Source organism: Scyliorhinus torazame, chromosome 8, assembly GCF_047496885.1.
Source record: "Scyliorhinus torazame isolate Kashiwa2021f chromosome 8, sScyTor2.1, whole genome shotgun sequence".
Taxonomy (NCBI): Eukaryota; Metazoa; Chordata; class Chondrichthyes; order Carcharhiniformes; family Scyliorhinidae; genus Scyliorhinus; species Scyliorhinus torazame.
The window spans coordinates 34,285,923-34,313,023 of NC_092714.1; the positions used below are offsets into that span (position 1 = coordinate 34,285,923).

The 27,101-nt window shown below is 64.3% G+C and overlaps 1 protein-coding gene across 1 annotated transcript in view; it reads left to right on the forward strand.

Moving 5' to 3' along the window:
* Window positions 1-27,101, forward strand: part of setd4 (SET domain containing 4) — an 80,063-nt gene that overhangs the window by 13,547 nt on the left and 39,415 nt on the right. The window contains 2 exon segments of the mRNA XM_072513360.1: window positions 6,472-6,646; window positions 22,280-22,361. Coding sequence (XP_072369461.1) covers window positions 6,472-6,646; window positions 22,280-22,361 — 257 coding nt within the window.

Below are 27,101 nucleotides of genomic sequence, written 5' to 3' on the forward strand. Positions count from 1 at the left end.
TGTTCCCTCCGAGGACTAAATAATGGTATGAGTGATATGACCAAACATAGAATTTACAGTGCAGAAGGAGGCCATTCGGCCCATCGAGTCTGCACCGGCTCTTGGAAAGAGCACTCTACCCAAGGTCAACACCTCCACCCTATCCCCATAACCCAGTAACCCCGCCCAACACTAAGGGCAATTTTGGACACTAAGGGCAATTTATCATGGCCAATCCACCTAACCCGCACATCTTTTGACTGTGGGAGGAAACCGCAGCACCCGGAGGAAACCCACGCACACACGGGGAGGATGTGCAGACTCCGCACAGACAGTGACCCAAGCCGGAATCGAACCTGGGACCCTGGAGCTGTGAAGCAATTGTGCTATCCACAATGCTACCGTGCTGCCCGTATGGTCTGGTCTTTGCTTCCGTTTGTATTTCCGATCAAACTCCTGACCAAACTGTTGTCACATAATCTTAATAAAGTTAATGTATAAATATTGAGCTAATTCTCCGCGAAAAGCTCGGAACTTGTGAAAGACTGAGCAGTTTTGTTGACTGCCCTCTTACTTCAAGTTTCAGCCATTACTGCAAGCAGTTGTTTTCGACAATAAAGCTTGTTATTCTGTCTTAACGAATGTGTTGAATGTGTTGAATTTTTCTACCACAGAAGCGAAAATATTGACTTTGACATTAGGGGTTTTCTACAGGCCTCCGAAAAGTTCCAGAGATGTAGAGGAAAGGATTGCAAAGATATACCGCAGGGCAAGAGTTATATCTGGGGGAAAGGCAATTATGATGCGATGAGGCAAGACTTAGGATGCATTGGATGGAGAGGAAAACTGCAGGGGATGGGCACAATGGAAATGTGGAGCTTGTTCAAGGAACAGCTACTGCGTGTCCTTGATAAGTATGTACCTGTCAGGCAGCGAGGAAGTGGCCGAGCGAGGGAACCGTGGTTTACTAAAGCAGCCGAAACACTTGTCAAGAGGAAGAAGGAGGCTTATGTAAAGATGAGACATGAAGGTTCAGTTAGGGCGCTCGAGAGTTACAAGTTAGCTAGGAAAGACCTAAAGAGAGAGCTAAGAAGAGCCAGGAGGGGACATGAGAAGTCTTTGGCAGGTAGGATCAAGGATAACCCTAAAGCTTTCTATAGATATGTCAGGAATAAAAGAATGACTAGGATAAGAGTAGGGACAGTCAAGGACAGTAGTGGGAAGTTGTGCGTGGAGTCCGAGGAGATAGGAGAGGTGCTAAATGAATATTTGTCGTCAGTATTCACACAGGAAAAAGACAATGTTGTCGAGGAGAATACTGAGATTCAGGCTACTAGACTAGAAGGGCTTGAGGTTCATGAGGAGGCGTTAGCAATTCTGGAAAGTGTGAAAATAGATAAGTCCACTGGGCCGGATGGGATCTACCCTAGGATTCTCTGGGAAGCTAGGGAGGAGATTGCTGAGCCTTTGGCCTTGATCTTGAAGTCATCTTTGTCTACAGGAATAGTGCCAGAAGACTGGAGGATAGCAAATGTTGTCCCCTTGTTCAAGAAGGGGAGTAGAGACAACCCCGGTAACTATAGACCAGTGAGCCTTACTTCTGTTGTGGGCAAAATCTTGGAAAGGTTTATAAGAGATAAGATGTATAATCATCTGGAAAGGAATAATTTGATTAGAGATAGTCAACACGGTTTTGTGAAGGGTAGGTCGTGCCTCACAAACCTTATTGAGTTCTTTGAGAAGGTGACCAAACAGGTGGATGAGGGTAAAGCAGTTGATGTGGTGTATATGGATTTCAGTAAAGCGTTTGATAAGATTCCCCATGGTAGGCTACTGCAGAAAATACGGAGGCATGGGATTCAGGGTGATTCAGCAGTTTGGATCAAATTGGCTAGCTGGAAGAAAACAAAGGGTGGTGGTTGATGGGAAATGTTCAGACTGGAGTCCAGTTACTAGTGGTGTACCACAAGGATCTGTTTTGGGGCCACTGCTGTTTGTCATTTTTATAAATGACCATGAGGGGGGCGTAGAAGGATGGGTGAGTAAATTTGCAGATGACACTAAAGTCGGTGGAGTTGTGGACAGTGCGGAAGGATGTTACAAGTTACAGAGGGACATAGATAAGCTGCAGCGCTGGGCTGAGAGGTGGCAAATGGAGTTTAATGCAGAAAAGTGTGAGGTGATTCATTTTGGAAGGAATAACAGGAAGACTGAGTACTGGGCTAATGGTAAGATTCTTGGCAGTGTGGATGAGCAGAGAGATCTCAGTGTCCATGTACATAGATCCCTGAAAGTTGCCACCCAGGTTGAGAGGGTTGTTAAGAAGGCGTACGGTGTGTTAGCTTTTATTGGTAGAGTTTAGGAGCCATGAGGTCATGTTGCAACACTCTGGTGCTGCCACATTTGGAGTATTGCGTGCAATTCTGGTCGCCGCATTATAGGAAGGATGTGGAAGCATTGGAAAGGGTGCAGAGGAGATTTACCAGCATGTTGCCTGGTATGGAGGGAAGATCTTATGAGGAAAGGCTGAGGGACTTGAGGCTGTTTTCGTTAGAGAGAAGAAGGTTAAGAGGTGACTTAATTGAGGCATACAAGATGATCAGAGGATTGGATAGGGTGGACAGTGAGAGCCTTTTTCCTCGGATGGTGATGGCTAGCACGAGGGGACATAGCTTTAAATTGAGGGGAGATAGCTATAAGACAGATGTCAGAGGTAGGTTCTTTACTCAGAGAGTAGTAAGGGCGTGGAATGCCCTGCCTGCAACAGTAGTGGACTCGCCAACACTAAGGGCATTCAAATGGTCATTGGATAGATATATGGACGATATGGCGCAACATCGAGGGCCGAAGGGCCTGTACTGCGCTGTAATGTTCTATATTAAAAAACAGAACCAAAAAGGTGATAATCTCCGGATTATTACCGGAGCCATGAGCTAATTGGAACAGGGTCAATAATGCTTGGCTCAAAGGTTGGTATGGGAGACATTGGCACCACTACTGGGGAAGGAGGGAGCTGTTCCGATGGGACAGATTGAGTTTCGGAGTGTGAGGTGATTCATTTTGGAAGGAATAACAGGAAGACTGAGTACTGGGCTAATGGTAAGATTCTTGGCAGTGTGGATGAGCAGAGAGATCTCGGTGTCCATGTACATAGATCCCTGAAAGTTGCCACCCAGGCTGAGAGGGTTGTTAAGAAGGCGTACGGTGTGTTAGCTTTTATTGGTAGAGGGATTGAGTTTCGGAGCCATGAGGTCATGTTGCAGCTGTACAAAACTCTGGTGCAGCTGCATTTGGAGTATTGCGTGCAATTCTGGTCGCCGCATTATAGGAAGGATGTGGAAGCATTGGAAAGGGTGCAGAGGAGATTTACCAGAATGTTGCCTGGTATGGAGGGAAGATCTTATGAGGAAAGGCTGAGGGACTTGAGGCTGTTTTCGTTAGAGAGAAGAAGGTTAAGAGGTGACTTAATTGAGGCACACAAGATGATCAGAGGATTAGATAGGGTGGACAGTGAGAGCCTTTTTCCTCGGATGGTGATGTCTAGCACGAGGTGACATAGCTTTAAATTGAGGGGAGATAGATATAGGACAGAAGTCAGAGGTAGGTTCTTTACTCAGAGAGTAGTAAGGGCGTGGAATGCCCTGCCTGCAACAGTAGTGGACTCGCCAACACTAAGGACATTCAAATGGTCATTGGATAGACATATGGACAATAAGGGAATAGCGTAGATGGGCTTTAGAGTGGTTTCACAGGTCGGCGTAACATCGAGGGCCGAAGGGCCTGTACTGCGCTGTAATGTTCTATGTTCTATGACTTGAGGCTGTTGTCGTTAGAGAGAAGAAGGTTAAGAGGTGACTTAATTGAGGCATACAAGATGATCAGAGGATTGGATAGGGTGGACAGTGAGAGCCTTTTTCCTCGGATGATGATGTCTAGCACGAGGGGACATAGCTTTAAATTGAGGGGAGATAGATATAAGACAGATGTCAGAGGGAGGTTCCTTACTCAGAGAGTAGTAAGGGTGTGGAATGCCCTGCCTGCAACAGTAGTGGACTCGCCAACACTAAGGGCATTCAAATGGTCATTGGATAGACATATGGACGATAAGGGAATAGTGTAGATGGGCTTTAGAGTGGTTTCACAGGTCGGCGCAACATCGATGGCCGAAGGGTCTGTACTGCGCCGCAATGTTCTATGTTCTATGTTCTAGACCGCCCGAGCCCTCAAACTAACCTATAACAAGGAAAAGTGCGTTTTCCACACAACCCAGCTCGCCAACCTCGGCTATGTCGTGGAAAACGGGGTCCTTGATCCCGACCCCAACCGCATGCGCCCCCTTAAGGAACATCCCCTCCCCCGCAGCCTCAAGGTCCTCAAACGGTGCCTGGGGCTCTTTTCCTATTACGCCCAGTGGGTCCCCAAATATGCGGACAAAGCACGCCCCCTCATAAAGACCACGATATTTCCCCTGTCGGCTGAGGCCCGATCGGCCTTCAGCCGCATCAAGGCCGACATCATCAAGGCCGCTTTGCACGCGGTGGACGAAACTATCCCTTTCCAGGTAGAGAGCGATGCATCAGACATCGCCCTGGCTGCTACCCCCAACCAGGCAGGCAGACCAGTAGCATGCTTCTCCCGGACCCTCACCGCCTCCGAGATTCGGCACTCTGCAGTCGAGAAGGAGGCACAAGCCATTGTGGAGGCTGTGCGGCACTGTAGGCACTACCTAGCCTGTAGGAGGTTCACCCTCGGCACCGACCAACGGTCGGTAGCCTTCATGTTTGATAACGCACAACGGGGCAAAATAAAAAACGATAAAATTTTGAGGTGGAGGATCGAACTCTCCACCTACACGTACAATATCAAGTATCGTCCAGGGGAGCTCAATGAGCCCCCAGATGCCCTGTCCCGCGGCACGTGCGCCACTGCGCAGGAGGACCACCTGCAAGCCATCCACAATGACCTCTGTCACCCGGGGGTTACCCGGCTCATCCACTTTATCAAGTCCCACAACCTACCTTACTCAACCGAGGAGGTCAAGGCCATGACCAGGGCTTGCCAGATCTGCGCGGAGTGCAAACCGCACTTCTACCGGCCAGACAAGGCTCGTCTCGTGAAGGCCTCGGGGCCCTTTGAGCGACTAAGTGTGGACTTCAAGGGCCCCCTCCCGTCCGCCAATCGCAATGCCTACTTCCTCACTGTCATCGACGAGTTCTACCACTTCCCATTCGCCGTCCCCTGTCCCGACATGACCTCGGCCATCGTGATAAAGGCACTGCGCACCATCTTCACCCTGTTTGGTTTCCCCGCTTATATCCACAGCGACCGGGGTACATCGTTCATGAGCGATGAACTTCATCAGTATTTGCTCAGCGAAGGCATCGCCTCGAACAGAACGATCAGTTATAACCCGTGGGGAAACGGGCAGGTGGAGAGGGAGAACGCAACAGTGTGGAAGACTGTCCTTCTGGCCCTATGGTCGAGAAGTCTCCCAACCACCCGCTGGCAGGAGGTCCTACCTGATGCCCTACACTCCATTACGTCGCTCCTCTGCACGGCCATGAATGAGACCCCTCATAACCGCTTGTTTGTCTTCCCCAGGAAGTCCACCTCCGGGGTCTCGCTTCCACCTTGGCTGACGGCTCCGGGACCTGTTCTTCTCCGGTGGCACGCGAGGAGCCATAAAACGGACCCCCTCGTCGAGAGGGTCCGATTACTACATGCGAACCCCCGATACACCTATGTCGAGTACCCCGACGACAGGCAAGATACAGTTTCCCTCCGGGATCTAGCACCCGCTGGTTCCCCCACTACAGACGCCCCTACCCTCACGGCTCCCCTGCGGGATCCAGCACCCACTACTCCCCCCGCCCGGTCCCACTCCCCATCGGTGGACACCGACCGCGCGGACCCCCCCCCCCTCCAGCGCCGGCACCGCTACTCCCAGCCCCAGCTATTTCCCATGCGCCCCGATTGCATACCCCGTCCCGGACCAAGGTTCCGACCACCGTGCTCCCAGATGTACCCTCAACTAAGATGTCCATGTCCGCCGCAGCACTGCCCGAGCTGAGGAGGTCGATGAGGACGATCAGGCCGCCAAAACGAATGGACTTATGATTCCACTTCACCCCCGCCGGACTTCGTTTTTTAAACAGGGGGTGAATGTGATGAACGGTTATTGCATTACTGTACCCTTATCATCATGTAAGGTGATGTCCCCTTCAAGACCGGGCTTGGAGCCCTGGGGGACTCCGCCTCCGGCTCCGCCCACCTGGGAGTCGCATATGAGGGGCCGCCTTGCAGGCGGCACCCAGTAAGCACCCGACTCGGCACCAGGCTAGTTCTTAGCTAATTAAAGCCTTCTTTACCATTTTACTCTCCAGCGTCGTTATTGAGGGTACAACAGAGTTAAACACGAAGGTGACAATTTTAACTAGAAAGCATCAGGAGTAGGCTTGTATCGGGTTTAACTTGCATTTCTCCACTTTTCAGGTAACGGCTGCTTTCAACCGGATAAGCAAACATTATGAAATCCGGACAGTCACAAAATGCAGGCGGTACGAGCAGGTTTTCATCTGCTATGGACCACATGACAACCAGCGACTCCTACTGGAATATGGATTTCTTGCGAGCAGCAATCCACACAATGTCGTAAATGTCGATAAAGGTGAGGGTGCTGCGGCTGGGCGGAGGGCAGGCTGAGCGTGGGGCAGGCTGAGCGGGGGGCAGGCTGAGCGTGGGGCAGGCTGAGCGGAGGGCAGGCTGAGCGTGGGGCAGGCTGAGCGTGGGGCAGGCTGAGCGTGGGGCAGGCTGAGCGTGGGGCAGGCTGAGCGTGGGGCAGGCTGAGCGTGGGGCAGGCTGAGCGTGGGGCAGGCTGAGCGTGGGGCAGGCTGAGCGTGGGGCAGGCTGAGCGTGGGGCAGGCTGAGCGTGGGGCAGGCTGAGCGGGGGACAGGCTGAGCGGGGGGCAGGCTGAGCGTGGGGCAGGCTGAGCGTGGGGCAGGCTGAGCGTGGGGCAGGCTGCGCGGAGCTGAGCGTGGGGCAGGCTGAGCGTGGGGCAGGCTGAGCGTGGGGCAGGCTGAGCGTGGGGCAGGCTGAGCGGGGGACAGGCTGAGCGGAGGGCAGGCTGAGCGGGGGGCAGGCTGAGCGTGGGGCAGGCTGAGCGTGGGGCAGGCTGAGCGTGGGGCAGGCTGAGCGTGGGGCAGGCTGAGCGGAGGGCAGGCTGAGCGGGGGGCAGGCTGGGCGGGGGGCAGGTTGCGCGGGGGGCAGGCTGAGCGGGGGGCAGGCTGAGCGGAGCTGAGCGTGGGGCAGGCTGAGCGGGGGGCAGGCTGAGCGGAGGGCAGGCTGAGCGGTGGGCAGGCTGAGCGGGGGGCAGGCTGAGCGGAGGGCAGGCTGAGCGGGGGGCAGGCTGAGCGGGGGGCAGGTTGCGCGGGGGGCAGGCTGAGCGGGGGGCAGGCTGAGCGGAGCTGAGCGGGGGGCAGGCTGAGCGGAGCTGAGCGGGGGGCAGGCTGAGCGGGGGGCAGGCTGAGCGGGGGGCAGGCTGAGCGGAGCTGAGCGTGGGGCAGGCTGAGCGGGGGGCAGGCTGAGCGGGGGGCCGGCTGGGCGGGGGGCAGGCTGGGCGGGGGGCTGGCTGAGCGTGGGGCAGGCTGGGCGTGGGGCAGGCTGAGCGGAGGGCAGGCTGAGCGGAGGGCAGGCTGAGCGGGGGGCAGGCTGGGCGGGGGGCAGGCTGGGCGGGGGGCAGGCTGAGCGTGGGGCAGGCTGGGCGTGGGGCAGGCTGAGCGGAGGGCAGGCTGGGCGGGGGGCAGGCTGAGCGGAGCTGGGCGTGGGGCAGGCTGAGCGGGTGGCAGGCTGAGTGGGGGGCAGGCTGAGCGGAGGGCAGGCTGAGCGGAGGGCAGGCTGAGCGGAGCTGAGCGTGGGGCAGGCTGAGCGTGGGGCAGGCTGAGCGTGGGGCAGGCTGAGCGGGGGGCAGGCTGAGCGGGGGGCAGGCTGAGCGGAGCTGGGCGTGGGGCAGGCTGAGCGGGGGGCAGGCTGAGCGTGGGGCAGGCTGAGCGGGGGGCAGGCTGAGCGGGGGGCAGGCTGAGCGGGGGGCAGGCTGAGCGGAGCTGGGCGTGGGGCAGGCTGAGCGGGGGGCAGGCTGAGCGTGGGGCAGGCTGAGCGGAGCTGAGCGTGGGGCAGGCTGAGCGTGGGGCAGGCTGAGCGGGGGGCAGGCTGAGCGGGGGGCAGGCTGAGCGGAGCTGGGCGTGGGGCAGGCTGAGCGGGGGGCAGGCTGAGCGTGGGGCAGGCTGAGCGGGGGGCAGGCTGAGCGGGGGGCAGGCTGAGCGTGGGGCAGGCTGAGCGTGGGGCAGGCTGAGCGGAGGGCAGGCTGAGCGGAGGGCAGGCTGAGCGGGGGGCAGGCTGAGCGGGGGGCAGGCTGAGCGGAGCTGAGCGTGGGGCAGGCTGAGCGGAGCTGGGCGTGGGGCAGGCTGAGCGGGGGGCAGGCTGAGCGGGGGGCAGGCTGAGCGGAGCTGGGCGTGGGGCAGGCTGAGCGGGGGGCAGGCTGAGCGGGGGGCAGGCTGAGCGGAGCTGAGCGTGGGGCAGGCTGAGCGTGGGGCAGGCTGAGCGGAGCTGAGCGGGGGGCAGGCTGAGCGGGGGGCAGGCTGAGCGGAGCTGAGCGGGGGGCAGGCTGAGCGGGGGGCAGGCTGAGCGGAGGGCAGGCTGAGCGGGGGGCAGGCTGAGCGGAGCTGAGCGTGGGGCAGGCTGAGCGTGGGGCAGGCTGAGCGGAGCTGGGCGTGGGGCAGGCTGAGCGGGGGGCAGGCTGAGCGGGGGGCAGGCTGAGCGGAGGGGAGGCTGAGCGGGGGGCAGGCTGAGCGGAGCTGAGCGTGGGGCAGGCTGAGCGGAGGGCAGGCTGAGCGTGGGGCAGGCTGAGCGGAGCTGAGCGTGGGGCTGGCTGAGCGTGGGGCAGGCTGAGCGGAGGGCAGGCTGAGCGGAGGGCAGGCTGAGCGGGGGGCAGGCTGAGCGGGGGGCAGGCTGAGCGGGGGGCAGGCTGAGCGGAGGGCAGGCTGAGCGGAGGGCAGGCTGAGCGGGGGGCAGGCTGAGCGGGGGGCAGGCTGAGCGGAGGGCAGGCTGAGCGGAGGGCAGGCAGAGCGGAGGGCAGGCTGAGCGGAGGGCAGGCTGAGCGGGGGGCAGGCTGAGCGGGGGGCAGGCTGAGCGGAGGGCAGGCTGAGCGGAGGGCAGGCTGAGCGTGGGGCAGGCTGAGCGGGGGGCAGGCTGAGCGGGGGGCAGGCTGAGCGGGGGGCAGGCTGAGCGGAGGGCAGGCTGAGCGGAGGGCAGGCTGAGCGTGGGGCAGGCTGAGCGTGGGGCAGGCTGAGCGGGGGGCAGGCTGAGCGTGGGGCAGGCTGAGCGGAGCTGGGCGTGGGGCAGGCTGAGCGGGGGGCAGGCTGAGCGGGGGGCAGGCTGAGCGTGGGGCAGGCTGAGCGGGGGGCAGGCTGAGCGGGGGGCAGGCTGAGCGGAGCTGGGCGTGGGGCAGGCTGAGCGGGGGGCAGGCTGAGCGGAGCTGGGCGTGGGGCAGGCTGAGCGGGGGGCAGGCTGAGCGGAGCTGAGCGTGGGGCAGGCTGAGCGGGGGGCAGGCTGAGCGGAGGGCAGGCTGAGCGGGGGGCAGGCTGAGCGTGGGGCAGGCTGAGCGGAGGGCAGGCTGAGCGTGGGGCAGGCTGAGCGGAGGGCAGGCTGAGCGGAGGGCAGGCTGAGCGGGGGGCAGGCTGAGCGGAGCTGGGCGTGGGGCAGGCTGAGCGGAGCTGGGCGTGGGGCAGGCTGAGCGGGGGGCAGGCTGAGCGGGGGGCAGGCTGAGCGGAGGGCAGGCTGAGCGGGGGGCAGGCTGAGCGGAGCTGAGCGTGGGGCAGGCTGAGCGTGGGGCAGGCTGAGCGGAGGGCAGGCTGAGCGGGGGGCAGGCTGAGCGGAGCTGAGCGTGGGGCAGGCTGAGCGTGGGGCAGGCTGAGCGTGGGGCAGGCTGAGCGGAGCTGAGCGTGGGGCAGGCTGAGCGTGGGGCAGGCTGAGCGGAGGGCAGGCTGAGCGTGGGGCAGGCTGAGCGTGGGGCAGGCTGAGCGGAGGGCAGGCTGAGCGTGGGGCAGGCTGAGCGTGGGGCAGGCTGAGCGGAGGGCAGGCTGAGCGAAGGGCAGGCTGAGCGGGGGGCAGGCTGAGCGGGGGGCAGGCTGAGCGGAGGGCAGGCTGAGCGGGGGGCAGGCTGAGCGGAGGGCAGGCTGAGCGGAGGGCAGGCTGAGCGGGGGGCAGGCTGAGCGGGGGGCAGGCTGAGCGGAGGGCAGGCTGAGCGGAGGGCAGGCTGAGCGGGGGGCAGGCTGAGCGGAGGGCAGGCTGAGCGGAGGGCAGGCTGAGCGGAGGGCAGGCTGAGCGGAGGGCAGGCTGAGCGGAGGGCAGGCTGAGCGGGGGGCAGGCTGAGCGTGGGGCAGGCTGAGCGGAGCTGAGCGTGGGGCAGGCTGAGCGGAGCTGAGCGTGAGGCAGGCTGAGCGGGGGGCAGGCTGAGCGGAGGGCAGGCTGAGCGGGGGGCAGGCTGAGCGTGGGGCAGGCTGAGCGGGGGGCAGGCTGAGCGGGGGGCAGGCTGAGCGGGGGGCAGGCTGAGCGTGGGGCAGGCTGAGCGGAGGTCAGGCTGAGCGGAGGGCAGGCTGAGCGGAGGGCAGGCTGAGCGGAGGGCAGGCTGAGCGGAGGGCAGGCTGAGCGGAGGGCAGGCTGAGCGGTGGGCAGGCTGAGCGGGGGGCAGGCTGAGCGTGGGGCAGGCTGAGCGGGGGGCAGGCTGAGCGGAGGGCAGGCTGAGCGGAGGGCAGGCTGAGCGGAGGGCAGGCTGAGCGGAGGGCAGGCTGAGCGGAGGGCAGGCTGAGCGGGGGGCAGGCTGAGCGGGGGGCAGGCTGAGCGGAGGGCAGGCTGAGCGGAGGGCAGGCTGAGCGGGGGGCAGGCTGAGCGGGGGGCAGGCTGAGCGGGGGGCAGGCTGAGCGGGGGGCAGGCTGAGCGGGGGGCAGGCTGAGCGGAGCTGAGCGTGGGGCAGGCTGAGCGTGGGGCAGGCTGAGCGGAGCTGAGCGCGGGGCAGGCTGAGCGTGGGGCAGGCTGAGCGTGGGGCAGGCTGAGCGGAGGGCAGGCTGAGCGTGGGGCAGGCTGAGCGGAGCTGAGCGCGGGGCAGGCTGAGCGGGGGGCAGGCTGAGCGTGGGGCAGGCTGAGCGGAGGGCAGGCTGAGCGGAGCTGAGCGCGGGGCAGGCTGAGCGGAGCTGAGCGTGGGGCAGGCTGAGCGTGGGGCAGGCTGAGCGTGGGGCAGGCTGAGCGTGGGGCAGGCTGAGCGTGGGGCAGGCTGAGCGTGGGGCAGGCTGAGCGTGGGGCAGGCTGAGCGTGGGGCAGGCTGAGCGGAGCTGAGCGTGGGGCAGGCTGAGCGTGGGGCAGGCTGAGCGGGGGGCAGGCTGAGCGGAGCTGGGCGTGGGGCAGGCTGAGCGGAGGGCAGGCTGAGCGGGGGGCAGGCTGAGCGGGGGGCAGGCTGAGCGGGGGGCAGGCTGAGCGGAGGGCAGGCTGAGCGGAGGGCAGGCTGAGCGGGGGGCAGGCTGAGCGGAGCTGAGCGTGGGGCAGGCTGAGCGGGGGGCAGGCTGAGCGGAGCTGAGCGTGGGGCAGGCTGAGCGGGGGGCAGGCTGAGCGGGGGGCAGGCTGAGCGGAGCTGAGCGTGGGGCAGGCTGAGCTGAGCGGAGCTGAGCGCGGGGCAGGCTGAGCGGGGGGCAGGCTGAGCGGGGGGCAGGCTGAGCGTGGGGCAGGCTGAGCGTGGGGCAGGCTGAGCGTGGGGCAAGCTGAGCGTGGGGCAGGCTGAGCGGAGCTGAGCGTGGGGCAGGCTGAGCGGAGCTGGGCGTGGGGCAGGCTGAGCGGGGGGCAAGCTGAGAGGAGCTGAGCGTGGGGCAGGCTGAGCGTGGGGCAGGCTGGGCGTGGGGCAGGCTGAGCGGGGGGCAGGCTGAGCGGGGGGCAGGCTGAGCGGAGCTGAGCGTGGGGCAGGCTGAGCTGAGCTGAGCGTGGGGCAGGTTGAGCGTGGGGCAGGCTGAGCGTGGGGCAGGCTGAGCGTGGGGCAGGCTGAGCGGAGCTGAGCGTGGGGCAGGCTGAGCGTGGGGCAGGCTGAGCGTGGGGCAGGCTGAGCGGAGCTGAGCGTGGGGCAGGCTGAGCGTGGGGCAGGCTGAGCGTGGGGCAGGCTGAGCGGAGGGCAGGCTGAGCGGAGGGCAGGCTGAGCGGGGGGCAGGCTGAGCGTGGGGCAGGCTGAGCGGAGCTGAGCGGAGGGCAGGCTGAGCGGAGCTGAGCGTGGGGCAGGCTGAGCGGAGCTGAGCGTGGGGCAGGCTGAGCGGGGGGCAGGCTGGGCGGGGGGCAGGCTGGGCGGGGGGCAGGCTGAGCGGGGGGCAGGCTGAGCGTCGGGCAGGCTGAGCGTGGGGCAGGCTGAGCGTCGGGCAGGCTGAGCGTGGGGCAGGCTGCGCGGACCTGAGCGTGGGGCAGGCTGAGCGTGGGGCCGGCTGAGCGGAGCTGAGCGTGGGGCAGGCTGAGCGGAGGACAGGCTGAGCGTGGGGCAGGCTGAGCGGAGGACAGGCTGAGCGTGGGGCAGGCTGAGCGTGGGGCAGGCTGAGCGTGGGGCAGGCTGAGCGGAGCTGAGCGTGGGGCAGGCTGAGCGGAGCTGAGCGTGGGGCAGGCTGAGCGTGGGGCAGGCTGAGCGTGGGGCAGGCTGAGCGGAGCTGAGCGTGGGGCAGGCTGAGCGGAGGGCAGGCTGAGCGTGGGGCAGGCTGAGCGGAGCTGAGCGTGGGGCAGGCTGAGCGGAGCTGAGCGTGGGGCAGGCTGAGCGCGGGGCAGGCTGAGCGGAGCTGAGCGTGGGGCAGGCTGAGCGTGGGGCAGGCTGAGCGTGGGGCAGGCTGAGCGGAGGGCAGGCTGAGCGGAGGGCAGGCTGAGCGGAGGGCAGGCTGAGCGGAGGGCAGGCTGAGCGGAGGGCAGGCTGAGCGGAGGGCAGGCTGAGCGGAGGGCAGGCTGAGCGGAGGGCAGGCTGAGCGGAGGGCAGGCTGAGCGGAGGGCAGGCTGTGCGGAGGGCAGGCTGAGCGGAGGGCAGGCTGAGCGGAGGGCAGGCTGAGCGGAGGGCAGGCTGAGCGGAGGGCAGGCTGAGCGGAGGGCAGGCTGAGCGGGGGGCAGGCTGAGCGGGGGGCAGGCTGAGCGGGGGGCAGGCTGAGCGGGGGGCAGGCTGAGCGGGGGGCAGGCTGAGCGGGGGGCAGGCTGAGCGGGGGGCAGGCTGAGCGGGGGGCAGGCTGAGCGGGGGGCAGGCTGAGCGGAGGGCAGGCTGAGCGGAGGGCACGCTGAGCGGAGCTGAGCGTGGGGCAGGCTGCGCGGAGCTGAGCGTGGGGCAGGCTGCGCGGAGCTGAGCGTGGGGCAGGCTGAGCTGAGCGGAGCTGAGCGCGGGGCAGGCTGAGCGGAGCTGAGCGTGGGGCAGGCTGAGCGGAGGGCAGGCTGAGCGGGGGGCAGGCTGAGCGTGGGGCAGGCTGAGCGGAGCTGAGCGTGGGGCAGGCTGAGCGTGGGGCAGGCTGAGCGTGGGGCAGGCTGAGCGTGGGGCAGGCTGAGCGTGGGGCAGGCTGAGAATGGGGCAGGCTGAGCGTGGGGCAGGCTGAGCGGAGCTGAGCGTGGGGCAGGCTGAGCGCGGGGCAGGCTGAGCGGAGCTGAGCGTGGGGCAGGCTGAGCGTGGGGCAGGCTGAGCGTCGGGCAGGCTGAGCGTGGGGCAGGCTGCGCGGAGCTGAGCGTGGGGCAGGCTGAGCGTGGGGCAGGCTGAGCGTGGGGCAGGCTGAGCGTGGGGCAGGCTGAGCGTGGGGCAGGCTGAGCGTGGGGCAGGCTGAGCGTGGGGCAGGCTGAGCGTGGGGCAGGCTGAGCTTGGGGCAGGCTGAGCGTGGGGCAGGCTGAGCGTGGGGCAGGCTGAGCGTGGGGCAGGCTGAGCGTGGGGCAGGCTGAGCGTGGGGCAGGCTGAGCGTGGGGCAGGCTGAGCGTGGGGCAGGCTGAGCGTGGGGCTGGCTGAGCGTGGGGCAGGCTGAGCGTGGGGCAGGCTGAGCGTGGGGCAGGCTGAGCGTGGGGCAGGCTGAGCGTGGGGCAGGCTGAGCGTGGGGCTGGCTGAGCGTGGGGCTGGCTGAGCGTGGGGCTGGCTGAGCGTGGGGCAGGCTGAGCGTGGGGCAGGCTGAGCGTGGGGCTGGCTGAGCGTGGGGCTGGCTGAGCGTGGGGCAGGCTGAGCGTGGGGCAGGCTGAGCGGAGCTGAGCGTGGGGCAGGCTGAGCGTGGGGCAGGCTGAGCGTGGGGCAGGCTGAGCGTGGGGCAGGCTGAGCGTGGGGCAGGCTGTGCGTGGGGCAGGCTGTGCGTGGGGCAGGCTGAGCGTGGGGCAGGCTGAGCGTGGGGCAGGCTGAGCGGAGGGCAGGCTGAGCGGAGGGCAGGCTGAGCGGAGCTGAGCGTGGGGCAGGCTGAGCGTGGGGCAGGCTGAGCGTGGGGCAGGCTGAGCGTGGGGCAGGCTGAGCGTGGGGCAGGCTGAGCGTGGGGCAGGCTGAGCGTGGGGCAGGCTGAGCGTGGGGCAGGCTGAGCGTGGGGCAGGCTGAGCGTGGGGCAGGCTGAGCGTGGGGCAGGCTGAGCGTGGGGCAGGCTGAGCGTGGGGCAGGCTGAGCGTGGGGCAGGCTGAGCGTGGGGCAGGCTGAGCGGAGGGCAGGCTGAGCGGAGGGCAGGCTGAGCGGAGGGCAGGCTGAGCGGAGGGCAGGCTGAGCGGAGGGCAGGCTGAGCGGAGGGCAGGCTGAGCGGAGGGCAGGCTGAGCGGAGGGCAGGCTGAGCGGAGCTGAGCGTGGGGCAGGCTGAGCTGAGCGGAGCTGAGCGCGGGGCAGGCTGAGCTGAGCGGAGCTGAGCGCGGGGCAGGCTGAGCGGAGCTGAGCGTGGGGCAGGCTGAGCGTGGGGCAGGCTGAGCGTGGGGCAGGCTGAGCGGAGGGCAGGCTGAGCGGGGGGCAGGCTGAGGTGGGGCAGGCTGAGCGGAGCTGAGCGGAGGGCAGGCTGAGCGGAGCTGAGCGTGGGGCAGGCTGAGCGGAGCTGAGCGTGGGGCAGGCTGAGCGTGGGGCAGGCTGAGCGGAGCTGAGCGTGGGGCAGGCTGAGCGTGGGGCAGGCTGAGCGTGGGGCAGGCTGAGCGTGGGGCAGGCTGAGCGTGGGGCAGGCTGAGCGTGGGGCAGGCTGAGCGTGGGGCAGGCTGAGCGTGGGGCAGGCTGAGCGTGGGGCAGGCTGAGCGTGGGGCAGGCTGAGCGTGGGGCAGGCTGAGCGTGGGGCAGGCTGAGCGTGGGGCAGGCTGAGCGGGGGGCAGGCTGAGCGTGGGGCAGGCTGAGCGTGGGGCAGGCTGAGCGTGGGGCAGGCTGAGCGTGGGGCAGGCTGAGCGTGGGGCAGGCTGAGCGTGGGGCAGGCTGAGCGGAGCTGAGCGTGGGGCAGGCTGAGCGGAGGGCAGGCTGAGCGTGGGGCAGGCTGAGCGTGGGGCAGGCTGAGCGTGGGGCAGGCTGAGCGTGGGGCAGGCTGAGCGTGGAGCAGGCTGAGCGTGGGGCAGGCTGAGCGTGGGGCAGGCTGAGCGTGGGGCAGGCTGAGCGTGGGGCAGGCTGAGCGTGGGGCAGGCTGAGCGTGGGGCAGGCTGGGCGTGGGGCAGGCTGAGCGTGGGGCAGGCTGGGCGTGGGGCAGGCTGGGCGTGGGGCAGGCTGGGCGGGGGGCAGGCTGGGCGGGGGGGCAGGCTGAGCGGGGGGCAGGCTGAGCGGGGGGCAGGCTGAGCGGGGGGCAGGCTGAGCGGGGGGCAGGCTGAGCGTGGGGCAGGCTGAGCGTGGGGCAGGCTGAGCGTGGGGCAGGCTGAGCGTGGGGCAGGCTGAGCGTGGGGCAGGCTGAGCGTGGGGCAGGCTGAGCGGAGGGCAGGCTGAGCGGGGGGCAGGCTGAGCGGGGGGCAGGCTGAGCGGAGGGCAGGCTGAGCGGGGGGCAGGCTGAGCGTGGGGCAGGCTGAGCGGAGCTGAGCGTGGGGCAGGCTGAGCGTGGGGCAGGCTGAGCGGAGGGCAGGCTGAGCGTGGGGCAGGCTGAGCGGAGCTGAGCGTGGGGCAGGCTGAGCGTGGGGCAGGCTGAGCGGAGGGCAGGCTGAGCGTGGGGCAGGCTGAGCGGAGCTGAGCGTGGGGCAGGCTGAGCGGGGGGCAGGCTGAGCGGGGGGCAGGCTGAGCGGGGGGCAGGCTGAGCGTGGGGCAGGCTGAGCGTGGGGCAGGCTGAGCGGGGGGCAGGCTGAGCGGGGGGCAGGCTGAGCGGGGGGCAGGCTGAGCGTGGGGCAGGCTGAGCGTGGGGCAGGCTGAGCGGGGGGCAGGCTGAGCGGGGGGCAGGCTGAGCGTGGGGCAGGCTGAGCGTGGGGCAGGCTGAGCGTGGGGCAGGCTGAGCGGAGGGCAGGCTGAGCGGAGGGCAGGCTGAGCGGAGGGCAGGCTGAGCGGAGGGCAGGCTGAGCGGGGGGCAGGCTGAGCGGGGGGCAGGCTGAGCGGGGGGCAGGCTGAGCGGGGGGCAGGCTGAGCGGAGGGCAGGCTGAGCGGAGGGCAGGCTGAGTGGAGGGCAGGCTGAGCGTGGGGCAGGCTGAGCGGAGCTGAGCGTGGGGCAGGCTGAGCGTGGGGCAGGCTGAGCGGAGGACAGGCTGAGCGTGGGGCAGGCTGAGCGGAGCTGAGCGTGGGGCAGGCTGAGCGGAGGGCAGGCTGAGCGTGGGGCAGGCTGAGCGGAGCTGAGCGTGGGGCAGGCTGAGCGTGGGGCAGGCTGAGCGGAGGGCAGGCTGAGCGTGGGGCAGGCTGAGCGGAGCTGAGCGTGGGGCAGGCTGAGCGTGGGGCAGGCTGAGCGTGGGGCAGGCTGAGCGGGGGGCAGGCTGAGCGGGGGGCAGGCTGATCGGGGGGCAGGCTGAGCGGAGGGCAGGCTGAGCGGAGGGCAGGCTGAGCGGAGGGCAGGCTGAACGTGGGGCAGGCTGAGCGTGGGGCAGGCTGAGCGTGGGGCAGGCTGAGCGTGGGGCAGGCTGAGCGGAGGGCAGGCTGAGCGGAGGGCAGGCTGAGCGTGGGGCAGGCTGAGCGTGGGGCAGGCTGAGCGGAGGGCAGGCTGAGCGTGGGGCAGGCTGAGCGTGGGGCAGGCTGAGCGTGGGGCAGGCTGAGCGTGGGGCAGGCTGCGCGTGGGGCAGGCTGAGCGGAGCTGAGCGTGGGGCAGGCTGAGCGGAGGGCAGGCTGAGCGGAGGGCAGGCTGAGCGGAGGGCAGGCTGAGCGGAGGGCAGGCTGAGCGGAGGGCAGGCTGAGCGGGGGGCAGGCTGAGCGGGGGGCAGGCTGAGCGGAGGGCAGGCTGAGCGGAGGGCAGGCTGAGCGGGGGGCAGGCTGAGCGGGGGGCAGGCTGAGCGGGGGGCAGGCTGAGCGGGGGGCAGGCTGAGCGGGGGGCAGGCTGAGCGGGGGGCAGGCTGAGCGGGGGGCAGGCTGAGCGGAGCTGAGCGTGGGGCACACTGAGCGTGGGGCAGGCTGAGCGTGGGGCAGGCTGAGCGTGGGGCAGGCTGAGCGTGCGGCAGGCTGAGCGTGGGGCAGGCTGAGCGTGGGGCAGGCTGAGCGTGGGGCAGGCTGAGCGTGGGGCAGGCTGAGCGTGGGGCTGGCTGAGCGTGGGGCAGGCTGAGCGTGGGGCAGGCTAAGCGTGGGGCAGGCTGAGCGTGGGGCAGGCTGAGCGTGGGGCTGGCTGAGCGTGGGGCTGGCTGAGCGTGGGGCTGGCTGAGCGTGGGGCAGGCTGAGCGTGGGGCAGGCTGAGCGTGGGGCTGGCTGAGCGTGGGGCTGGCTGAGCGTGGGGCTGGCTGAGCGTGGGGCAGGCTGAGCGTGGGGCAGGCTGAGCGGAGCTGAGCGTGGGGCAGGCTGAGCGTGGGGCAGGCTGAGCGTGGGGCAGGCTGAGCGTGGGGCAGGCTGAGCGTGGGGCAGGCTGTGCGTGGGGCAGGCTGTGCGTGGGGCAGGCTGAGCGTGGGGCAGGCTGAGCGTGGGGCAGGCTGAGCGGAGGGCAGGCTGAGCGGAGGGCAGGCTGAGCGGAGCTGAGCGTGGGGCAGGCTGAGCGTGGGGCAGGCTGAGCGTGGGGCAGGCTGAGCGTGGGGCAGGCTGAGCGTGGGGCAGGCTGAGCGTGGGGCAGGCTGAGCGTGGGGCAGGCTGAGCGTGGGGCAGGCTGAGCGTGGGGCAGGCTGAGCGTGGGGCAGGCTGAGCGTGGGGCAGGCTGAGCGTGGGGCAGGCTGAGCGGGGGGCAGGCTGAGCGGAGGGCAGGCTGAGCGGAGGGCAGGCTGAGCGGAGGGCAGGCTGAGCGGAGGGCAGGCTGAGCGGAGGGCAGGCTGAGCGGAGGGCAGGCTGAGCGGAGGGCAGGCTGAGCGGACGGCAGGCTGAGCGGAGGGCAGGCTGAGCGGAGGGCAGGCTGAGCGGAGGGCAGGCTGAGCGGAGCTGAGCGTGGGGCAGGCTGAGCTGAGCGGAGCTGAGCGCGGGGCAGGCTGAGCTGAGCGGAGCTGAGCGCGGGGCAGGCTGAGCGGAGCTGAGCGTGGGGCAGGCTGAGCGTGGGGCAGGCTGAGCGTGGGGCAGGCTGAGCGGAGGGCAGGCTGAGCGGGGGGCAGGCTGAGGTGGGGCAGGCTGAGCGGAGCTGAGCGGAGGGCAGGCTGAGCGGAGCTGAGCGTGGGGCAGGCTGAGCGGAGCTGAGCGTGGGGCAGGCTGAGCGTGGGGCAGGCTGAGCGGAGCTGAGCGTGGGGCAGGCTGAGCGTGGGGCAGGCTGAGCGTGGGGCAGGCTGAGCGTGGGGCAGGCTGAGCGTGGGGCAGGCTGAGCGTGGGGCAGGCTGAGCGTGGGGCAGGCTGAGCGTGGGGCAGGCTGAGCGTGGGGCAGGCTGAGCGTGGGGCAGGCTGAGCGTGGGGCAGGCTGAGCGTCGGGCAGGCTGAGCGTGGGGCAGGCTGAGCGTGGGGCAGGCTGAGCGTCGGGCAGGCTGAGCGTGGGGCAGGCTGAGCGTGGGGCAGGCTGAGCGGAGCTGAGCGTGGGGCAGGCTGAGCGGAGGGCAGGCTGAGCGTGGGGCAGGCTGAGCGTGGGGCAGGCTGAGCGTGGGGCAGGCTGAGCGTGGAGCAGGCTGAGCGTGGGGCAGGCTGAGCGTGGGGCAGGCTGAGCGTGGGGCAGGCTGAGCGTGGGGCAGGCTGGGCGTGGGGCAGGCTGGGCGTGGGGCAGGCTGGGCGGGGGGCAGGCTGGGCGGGGGGCAGGCTGAGCGGGGGGCAGGCTGAGCGGGGGGCAGGCTGAGCGGGGGGCAGGCTGAGCGGGGGGCAGGCTGAGCGGGGGGCAGGCTGAGCGTGGGGCAGGCTGAGCGTGGGGCAGGCTGAGCGTGGGGCAGGCTGAGCGTGGGGCAGGCTGAGCGTGGGGCAGGCTGAGCGTGGGGCAGGCTGAGCGTGGGGCAGGCTGAGCGGAGGGCAGGCTGAGCGGGGGGCAGGCTGAGCGGGGGGCAGGCTGAGCGGAGGGCAGGCTGAGCGGGGGGCAGGCTGAGCGTGGGGCAGGCTGAGCGGAGCTGAGCGTGGGGCAGGCTGAGCGTGGGGCAGGCTGAGCGTGGGGCAGGCTGAGCGGAGCTGAGCGTGGGGCAGGCTGAGCGTGGGGCAGGCTGAGCGGAGGGCAGGCTGAGCGTGGGGCAGGCTGAGCGGAGCTGAGCGTGGGGCAGGCTGAGCGGGGGGCAGGCTGAGCGGGGGGCAGGCTGAGCGGGGGGCAGGCTGAGCGGGGGGCAGGCTGAGCGTGGGGCAGGCTGAGCGTGGGGCAGGCTGAGCGGGGGGCAGGCTGAGCGGGGGGCAGGCTGAGCGTGGGGCAGGCTGAGCGTGGGGCAGGCTGAGCGTGGGGCAGGCTGAGCGGAGGGCAGGCTGAGCGTGGGGCAGGCTGAGCGGAGGGCAGGCTGAGCGGAGGGCAGGCTGAGCGGAGGGCAGGCTGAGCGGAGGGCAGGCTGAGCGGAGGGCAGGCTGAGCGGGGGGCAGGCTGAGCGGGGGGCAGGCTGAGCGGGGGGCAGGCTGAGCGGAGGGCAGGCTGAGCGGAGGGCAGGCTGAGTGGAGGGCAGGCTGAGCGTGGGGCAGGCTGAGCGTGGGGCAGGCTGAGCGGAGGACAGGCTGAGCGTGGGGCAGGCTGAGCGGAGCTGAGCGTGGGGCAGGCTGAGCGGAGGGCAGGCTGAGCGTGGGGCAGGCTGAGCGGAGCTGAGCGTGGGGCAGGCTGAGCGTGGGGCAGGCTGAGCGGAGGGCAGGCTGAGCGTGGGGCAGGCTGAGCGGAGCTGAGCGTGGGGCAGGCTGAGCGTGGGGCAGGCTGAGCGTGGGGCAGGCTGAGCGGGGGGCAGGCTGAGCGGGGGGCAGGCTGAGCGGGGGGCAGGCTGAGCGGAGGGCAGGCTGAGCGGAGGGCAGGCTGAGCGGAGGGCAGGCTGAACGTGGGGCAGGCTGAGCGTGGGGCAGGCTGAGCGTGGGGCAGGCTGAGCGTGGGGCAGGCTGAGCGGAGGGCAGGCTGAGCGGAGGGCAGGCTGAGCGTGGGGCAGGCTGAGCGTGGGGCAGGCTGAGCGGAGGGCAGGCTGAGCGTGGGGCAGGCTGAGCGTGGGGCAGGCTGAGCGTGGGGCAGGCTGAGCGTGGGGCAGGCTGCGCGTGGGGCAGGCTGAGCGGAGCTGAGCGTGGGGCAGGCTGAGCGGAGGGCAGGCTGAGCGGAGGGCAGGCTGAGCGGAGGGCAGGCTGAGCGGAGGGCAGGCTGAGCGGAGGGCAGGCTGAGCGGGGGGCAGGCTGAGCGGGGGGCAGGCTGAGCGGAGGGCAGGCTGAGCGGAGGGCAGGCTGAGCGGGGGGCAGGCTGAGCGGGGGGCAGGCTGAGCGGGGGGCAGGCTGAGCGGGGGGCAGGCTGAGCGGGGGGCAGGCTGAGCGGGGGGCAGGCTGAGCGGGGGGCAGGCTGAGCGGAGCTGAGCGTGGGGCACACTGAGCGTGGGGCAGGCTGAGCGTGGGGCAGGCTGAGCGTGGGGCAGGCTGAGCGTGGGGCAGGCTGAGCGTGGGGCAGGCTGAGCGGAGGGCAGTCTGAGCGTGGGGCAGGCTGAGCGGAGCTGAGCGTGGGGCAGGCTGAGCGGAGGGCAGGCTGAGCGTGGGGCAGGCTGAGCGGAGGGCAGGCTGAGCGGAGCTGAGCGTGGGGCAGGTTGAGCGGAGGGAAGGCTGTGTCTCTCTCACTTTCGTTCTCCAGTTTTCCGTGTTGCGGAACATTTTGCAGGAATTGTGGCGATAAAGGATCCCCATTTCCTCAGTGACCTTCTGCCCCTTTCCCAGTTTCCCAGCTGGAATTAAGGCTGAGAGGATAGGAATAGTTCTCCCAGCATCTGTGAATGATACTTAAAATCCAAACACTGGCAAGCGTGTAATACAAACATTGGAGGGGGGGGGCAGGGATGGAAATGTTAATTTTTGCCCAGTCCAATATCCATTGACTTAATTACAGAATAAAATCCACCCAGTGCGACACCAAATCCACACACTTGCCAATAAATTTAATTTATGGAGATGCCGGCGTTGGACTGGGGTGAGCACAACAGCAGGTTAAAGTCCAACAGGTTTGTTTGGAATCACTAATTTTCGGAGCACAGCTCCTTCATCAGGTGAATGAAGAGGTGGATTCCACACACACACACACACACACACATATATATATATAGAGACAAAGTAAATGATGCAAGATGATACTTTGAATGCGAGTCTTTCAGATAATTAAGTCTACTGGGCAGCATGGTGGCACAGCGGTTAGCACTGCTACTTCACAGCTCTACAGTCCCAGGTTCGATTCCCGGCTTGGATCACTGTCTGTGCGGAGCCTGCACGTTCTCCCCGTGTGTGCGTGGGTTTCCTCTGGATGCTTCTTTCCACAGTCCAAAGATGTGCGGGTTAGGTGGATTGGCCATGCTAAATTGCCCTTAGTGTCCAAAAAGGTTAGGTGGGGTTACAGAGATAGGGTGGAGGTGTGGGTTTAAGTGGGGTGCTCTTTCCAAGGGCCGGTGCAGACTCAATGGGCCGAATGGCCTCTTGCTCTGTAAATTCCATGATTCAATGAGGGATGGTTTAAAATTCTCTCCCTGACCGCTTGGGGATCCCCTTGGTGTCTCTTCATGATGGCCTCCTGAGATGAGTAACTCGACACAGAAGGAACATGGATTTTGTAGTTCAGTTTTCTCCCTAGCTTGCATTTGTTGACATTATTTGTTGAACAAATGGAGAAGCTCGAATTCTTCTTCCAAAGTTGAAGTCACATTTCTGATGCTCGCTTTCAGATCTCCTTTGCAACCACATTTTGCAAAAGAACAAGCTAATGGACAGAAAGATGTTATTTCTACAGGATGAAGGCCTCCTGGGGTAAGTATTGCTGTGTCTGAGTGGCCAGTTAAATAATTTTGAATAGAAAAAGGGGCCATCTCCACCCTACTTTAGCACAGTATGACGATGAGGGGGGGGGACATTATTACTTGGAATATTTACAAGAGTGATACCAGAAATGCGTGGATCTGCATATCCGAAAAGGAACGACAGACTGGGCCTCTTTTCTCTTGAAAGAAGAAGATTAGGAAGCGACCTAATGGAGGTATTTAAAATCGTGAAATGTTTTGACAGAGTGGGTGCAGAGAGAATGATTCTACTTGTGAGGAACAGCATAACCAGAAACCGTCAATATAAGATAGTCACCAAGAAGTACGATAAGGAATTCAGCAGAAATTACTTGACCCACAGGATGGTGAGAATGTGAAGCTCACGTTACCACAGGGAGTGGTTGAAGTGAATGGTATGGATACATTTATGGGGAGGCTAGATAATGTTATGGGCCAGGGTTTAGATAACTCAGAAGTATATTATGGAGTTCACCTGACCTGTAACTGTTTGTTGAATCTGGCTGGGATGAGCACAAGAGCCTGCCTTTCGGGTCTTATTCAATGGACTTCTTCGCCGCTTTTAGTCAATAAAACAAGCTTTATTCTAAGAATTTAGTTAACATTTGTATAAACACACACAGCAAGAATTTTTATCAAATACAAGCATAAACACCCCACATAGCTACAGTAATCTATGTATAACCCTTAATGAATTCCCCCATAACAGTTCCAATTCAATAACAAAATGCAAGTAAAACCAGAAACCCCTTTTCAAAGATGTGGCCCAGCACACGGCATTCTCACTGGCATAAGACTGGTTATTGATACTCTTGTTCCCTTTTCCAAACAGCAGGTTTGAATTCCTTCCAGAAAGCAATTATCTCTTTAAGTTTCCAAGCAGTCTGGAAACAGCTTTTAAAATGAAGATGGAGAAAAACACTTCTTTCAACCTGTGCAGTTCAAACCAGTCCAAACTCAAAGCAAACGTAAAAAATCACAGAGCCACAGCCCAAAACCTTCTTTTAAAAAAAATGTTTATTCAAAGTTTTTCCAACAAAAATTTTCAACCAATTAAAACCCCCCCCACCCGTAACAGAAAAAGAGAAAAGAACAGAACAGAACAGAACATAAACATATCAATCAAGCATAATACAGAACGTATACAATGGGTTTCTCCTGCACATATTAACCCTCCCATATGCTTTTTTACAAGTACCCCATGGAAAAAAAACCCGCCCACCCAAATACCCCCCCCCGAAAGAGACACCCCCCTCCCCTCCCTTCCCCCCCCCTCCCTGGGTTGCTGCTGCTGACCGACCTCATTCTAACGCTCCGCGAGATAGTCTAGGAACGGTTGCCACCACCTGAAGAGCCCCTGCGCAGACCCTCTCAAGGCAAACGTTATCCTCTCCAGCTTAATGAACCCTGCCATGTCATTTATCCAGGCTTCCACACTGGGGGGCTTCACGTCCTTCCACATAAGCAAGATCCTCCGCCGGGCTACCAGGGACGCAAAGGCCAGGATACCGGCCTCTTTCGCCTCCTGCACTCCCAGCTCGTCCGCCACCCCAAATAATGCCAGCCCCCAACTTGGCTTGACCCGGACTTTCACCACCTTGGTCATAGTCTTCGTGAAACCCCTCCAGAACCCATCCAGTGCAGGGCACGACCAGAACATGTGGGCATGATTCGCCGGGCATCCCGAGCACCTCCCGCATCTGTCCTCCATCCCAAAGAACCTACTCAGCCTCGCCCCTGTCATATGCGCTCTGTGAATTACCTTAAACTGTATCAGGCTGAGCCTGGCACATGAGGAAGAGGAATTAACCCTACTCAGGGCATCAGCCCACAGACCCTCTTCAATCTCCTCCCCCAACTCCTCCTCCCACTTGCCCTTCAGCTCCTCTACCGAAGCTTCCCCCTCTTCTTTCATCTCCTGATATATCGGCGAAACCTTGCCTTCTCTGACCCATACGCCCGAAATCACCCTGTCCTGAATCCCCTGTGCCGGGAGCAACGGGAATCCCCTCACCTGCCGCCTCACAAATGCCCTCACTTGCATATACCTGAACGCATTTCCCAGGGGTAACCCAAACTTCTCCTCCAGCGCCCCTAGGCTCGCAAACGTCCCGTCTATAAACAGGTCCCCCATCCTTCTGATCCCTGCCTGATGCCAGCTCCGAAACCCCCCGTCCATCCTTCCTGGGACGAACCGATGTTTCTCCCGGATCGGGGACCACACCGAGGCTCCCATCTCACTCCTATGTCGTCTCCACTGCCCCCAGATCTTTAGCGTTGCCGCCACCACTGGACTCGTGGTGTACCTTGGTGGCGAGAGCGGCAGCGGTGCTGTCACCAGCACCCTCAGGCTTGTCCCTTTGCAGGACGCCATCTCCAACCTCTTCCATGCCGCCCCCTCTCCCTCTATTACCCACTTACGGATCATCGCCACGTTGGCTGCCCAATAATAGCCACCCAGATTCGGCAACGCCAGCCCTCCCTGTCCCTGCTACGCTCCAGAAACCCCTCCTTACCCTCGGGGTCTTGTTTGCCCACACAAAACCCATGATGCTCCTACCTACTCGCTTAAAAAAGGCCTTGGGAATCATAATAGGAAGACACTGGAACACAAAAGGAAACCTCGGGAGGACCATCATTTTAATCGACTGTACCCTGCCCGCTAGCGAGAGTCGCACACATCCCATCTTTTGAAGTCCTCCATCTGCTCCACCAGCCGCGTCAAATTAAGTTTGTGCAGGGCCCCCCAGCTCCTAGCTACCTGGATCCCCAAGTACCGAAAGCTCCTCTCCGCCCTCCTCAACGGCAGGTCGTCTATCCCTCTTCCCTGGTACCCTGGATGCACCACAAAGAGCTCACTTTTCCCTACATTGAGCTTATACCCCGAGAAATCCCCAAACTCCCTTAGGATCCGCATGACCTCCACCATCCCCTCCACTGGATCCGCCACATACAGCAACAGGTCGTCTGCTTACAGCGACACCCGATGCTCCTCTCCCCCTCGGACCAGCCCCCTCCATTTCCTGGACTCTCTTAATGCCATGGCCAAAGGCTCAATTGCTAATGCAAACAACAGGGGGGACAGGGGGCACCCCTGCCTCGTCCCTCGATACAGCCGAAAATACTCCGACCTCCGCTGATTCGTAGCCACACTCGCCACCGGGGCTCTATATAGGAGCTTAACCCAACTGATAAACCCCTCCCCAAACCCAAACCTCCACAACACTTCCCAGAGATACTCCCACTCCACCCGGTCAAAGGCCTTCTCCGCGTCCATAGCTGCCACTATCTCTGCCTCTCCCTCCACCGATGGCATCATAATCACGTTTAGGAGCCTCCGCACATTGGTGTTTAGCTGCCTGCCCTTTACAAATCCCGTCTGGTCCTCATGAATCACCCCCGGGACACAGTCCTCAATCATCCTAGCCAGCACTTTTGCCAGCAACTTAGCATCCACATTGAGGAGCGAAATCGGCCTATACGACCCACATTGCAATGGGTCCTTGTCCCGCTTCAGGATCAGAGAGATCAGCGCCCCGGACATTGTCGGGGGCAGGGTCCCCCCCTCCCTTGCCTCATTGAAAGTCCTCACTAGCAACGGGGCTAACAGGTCCGCGTACTTCCTGTAAAACTCAACCGGGAACCCATCTGGCTCCAGGGCCTTCCCCGCCTGCATGCTCCCCAGTCCTTTAACCAGCTCCTCCAACCCAATTGGCACCAGCCACCTCCTGCTCCTCCACCCTCGGGAACCTCAGTTGATCCAGAAATCGTCGCATCCCCTCTTCCCCCGCTGGGGGCTGAGATCTGTACAGCTCCTCATAAAAGGCCTTAAATGCCTCATTTACTCTCACCGCACTCCGCACCGTAGTTCCCCTGCCATCCTTGACTCCACCTATCTCCCTCTCTGCCATCCTCTTACGGAGCTGATGTGCCAGCATCCGGCTCGCCTTCTCCCCATACTCGTACGTCGCCCCCTGTGCTTTCCTCCACTGTGCCTTCCCTGTGGTCAACAGGTCGAATTGCGTCTGGAGACTTCGCCGCTCCCTAAGTAGTCCCTCCTCGGGGGCCTCTGCATATCTCCTGTCTACCCTTAGGATCTCCCCCACTAACCTCTCCCTTTCCCTGCCCTCTCTCTTCTCCCTGTGAGCCCTGATGGAGATTAAGTCTCCCCTGACCACCGCCTTCAGCGCCTCCCATACTACCCCCACCTGCCCCTCCCTGTTGTCGTTGGCCTCCAAATACCTTTCAATGCACCCCCGCACCCTCCCGCACCCCTCCTCATCAGTCAGTAATCCCACATCCAGACACCACAGCGGGCGTTGGTCCCTCTCCTCTCCTAACTCCAGCTCCACTCAGTGCGGGGCGTGGTCTGAGATGGCTATGGCCGAGTACTCCGTTCCCTCCACTTTCGGAATCAGCGCCCTACTCAAAACAAAAAAATCTACCCGGGAGTAGGCTCTGTGTACGTGAGAAAAAAAAGAAAATTCCCTGGCCAGGGGCCTAGCAAATCTCCACGGATCTACTCCCCCCATCTGGTCCATAAACCCCCTAAGCACCTTGGCCGCAGCCGGCCTCTTCCCCGTCCTAGATCTGGAGTGATCTAATGCTGGGTGCAACACCGTGTTGAAATCCCTCCCCCATTATCAAGCTTCCTGCCTCCAGATCCGGAATCCGCCCCAACATGCGCTTCATAAATCCAGCATCATCCCAG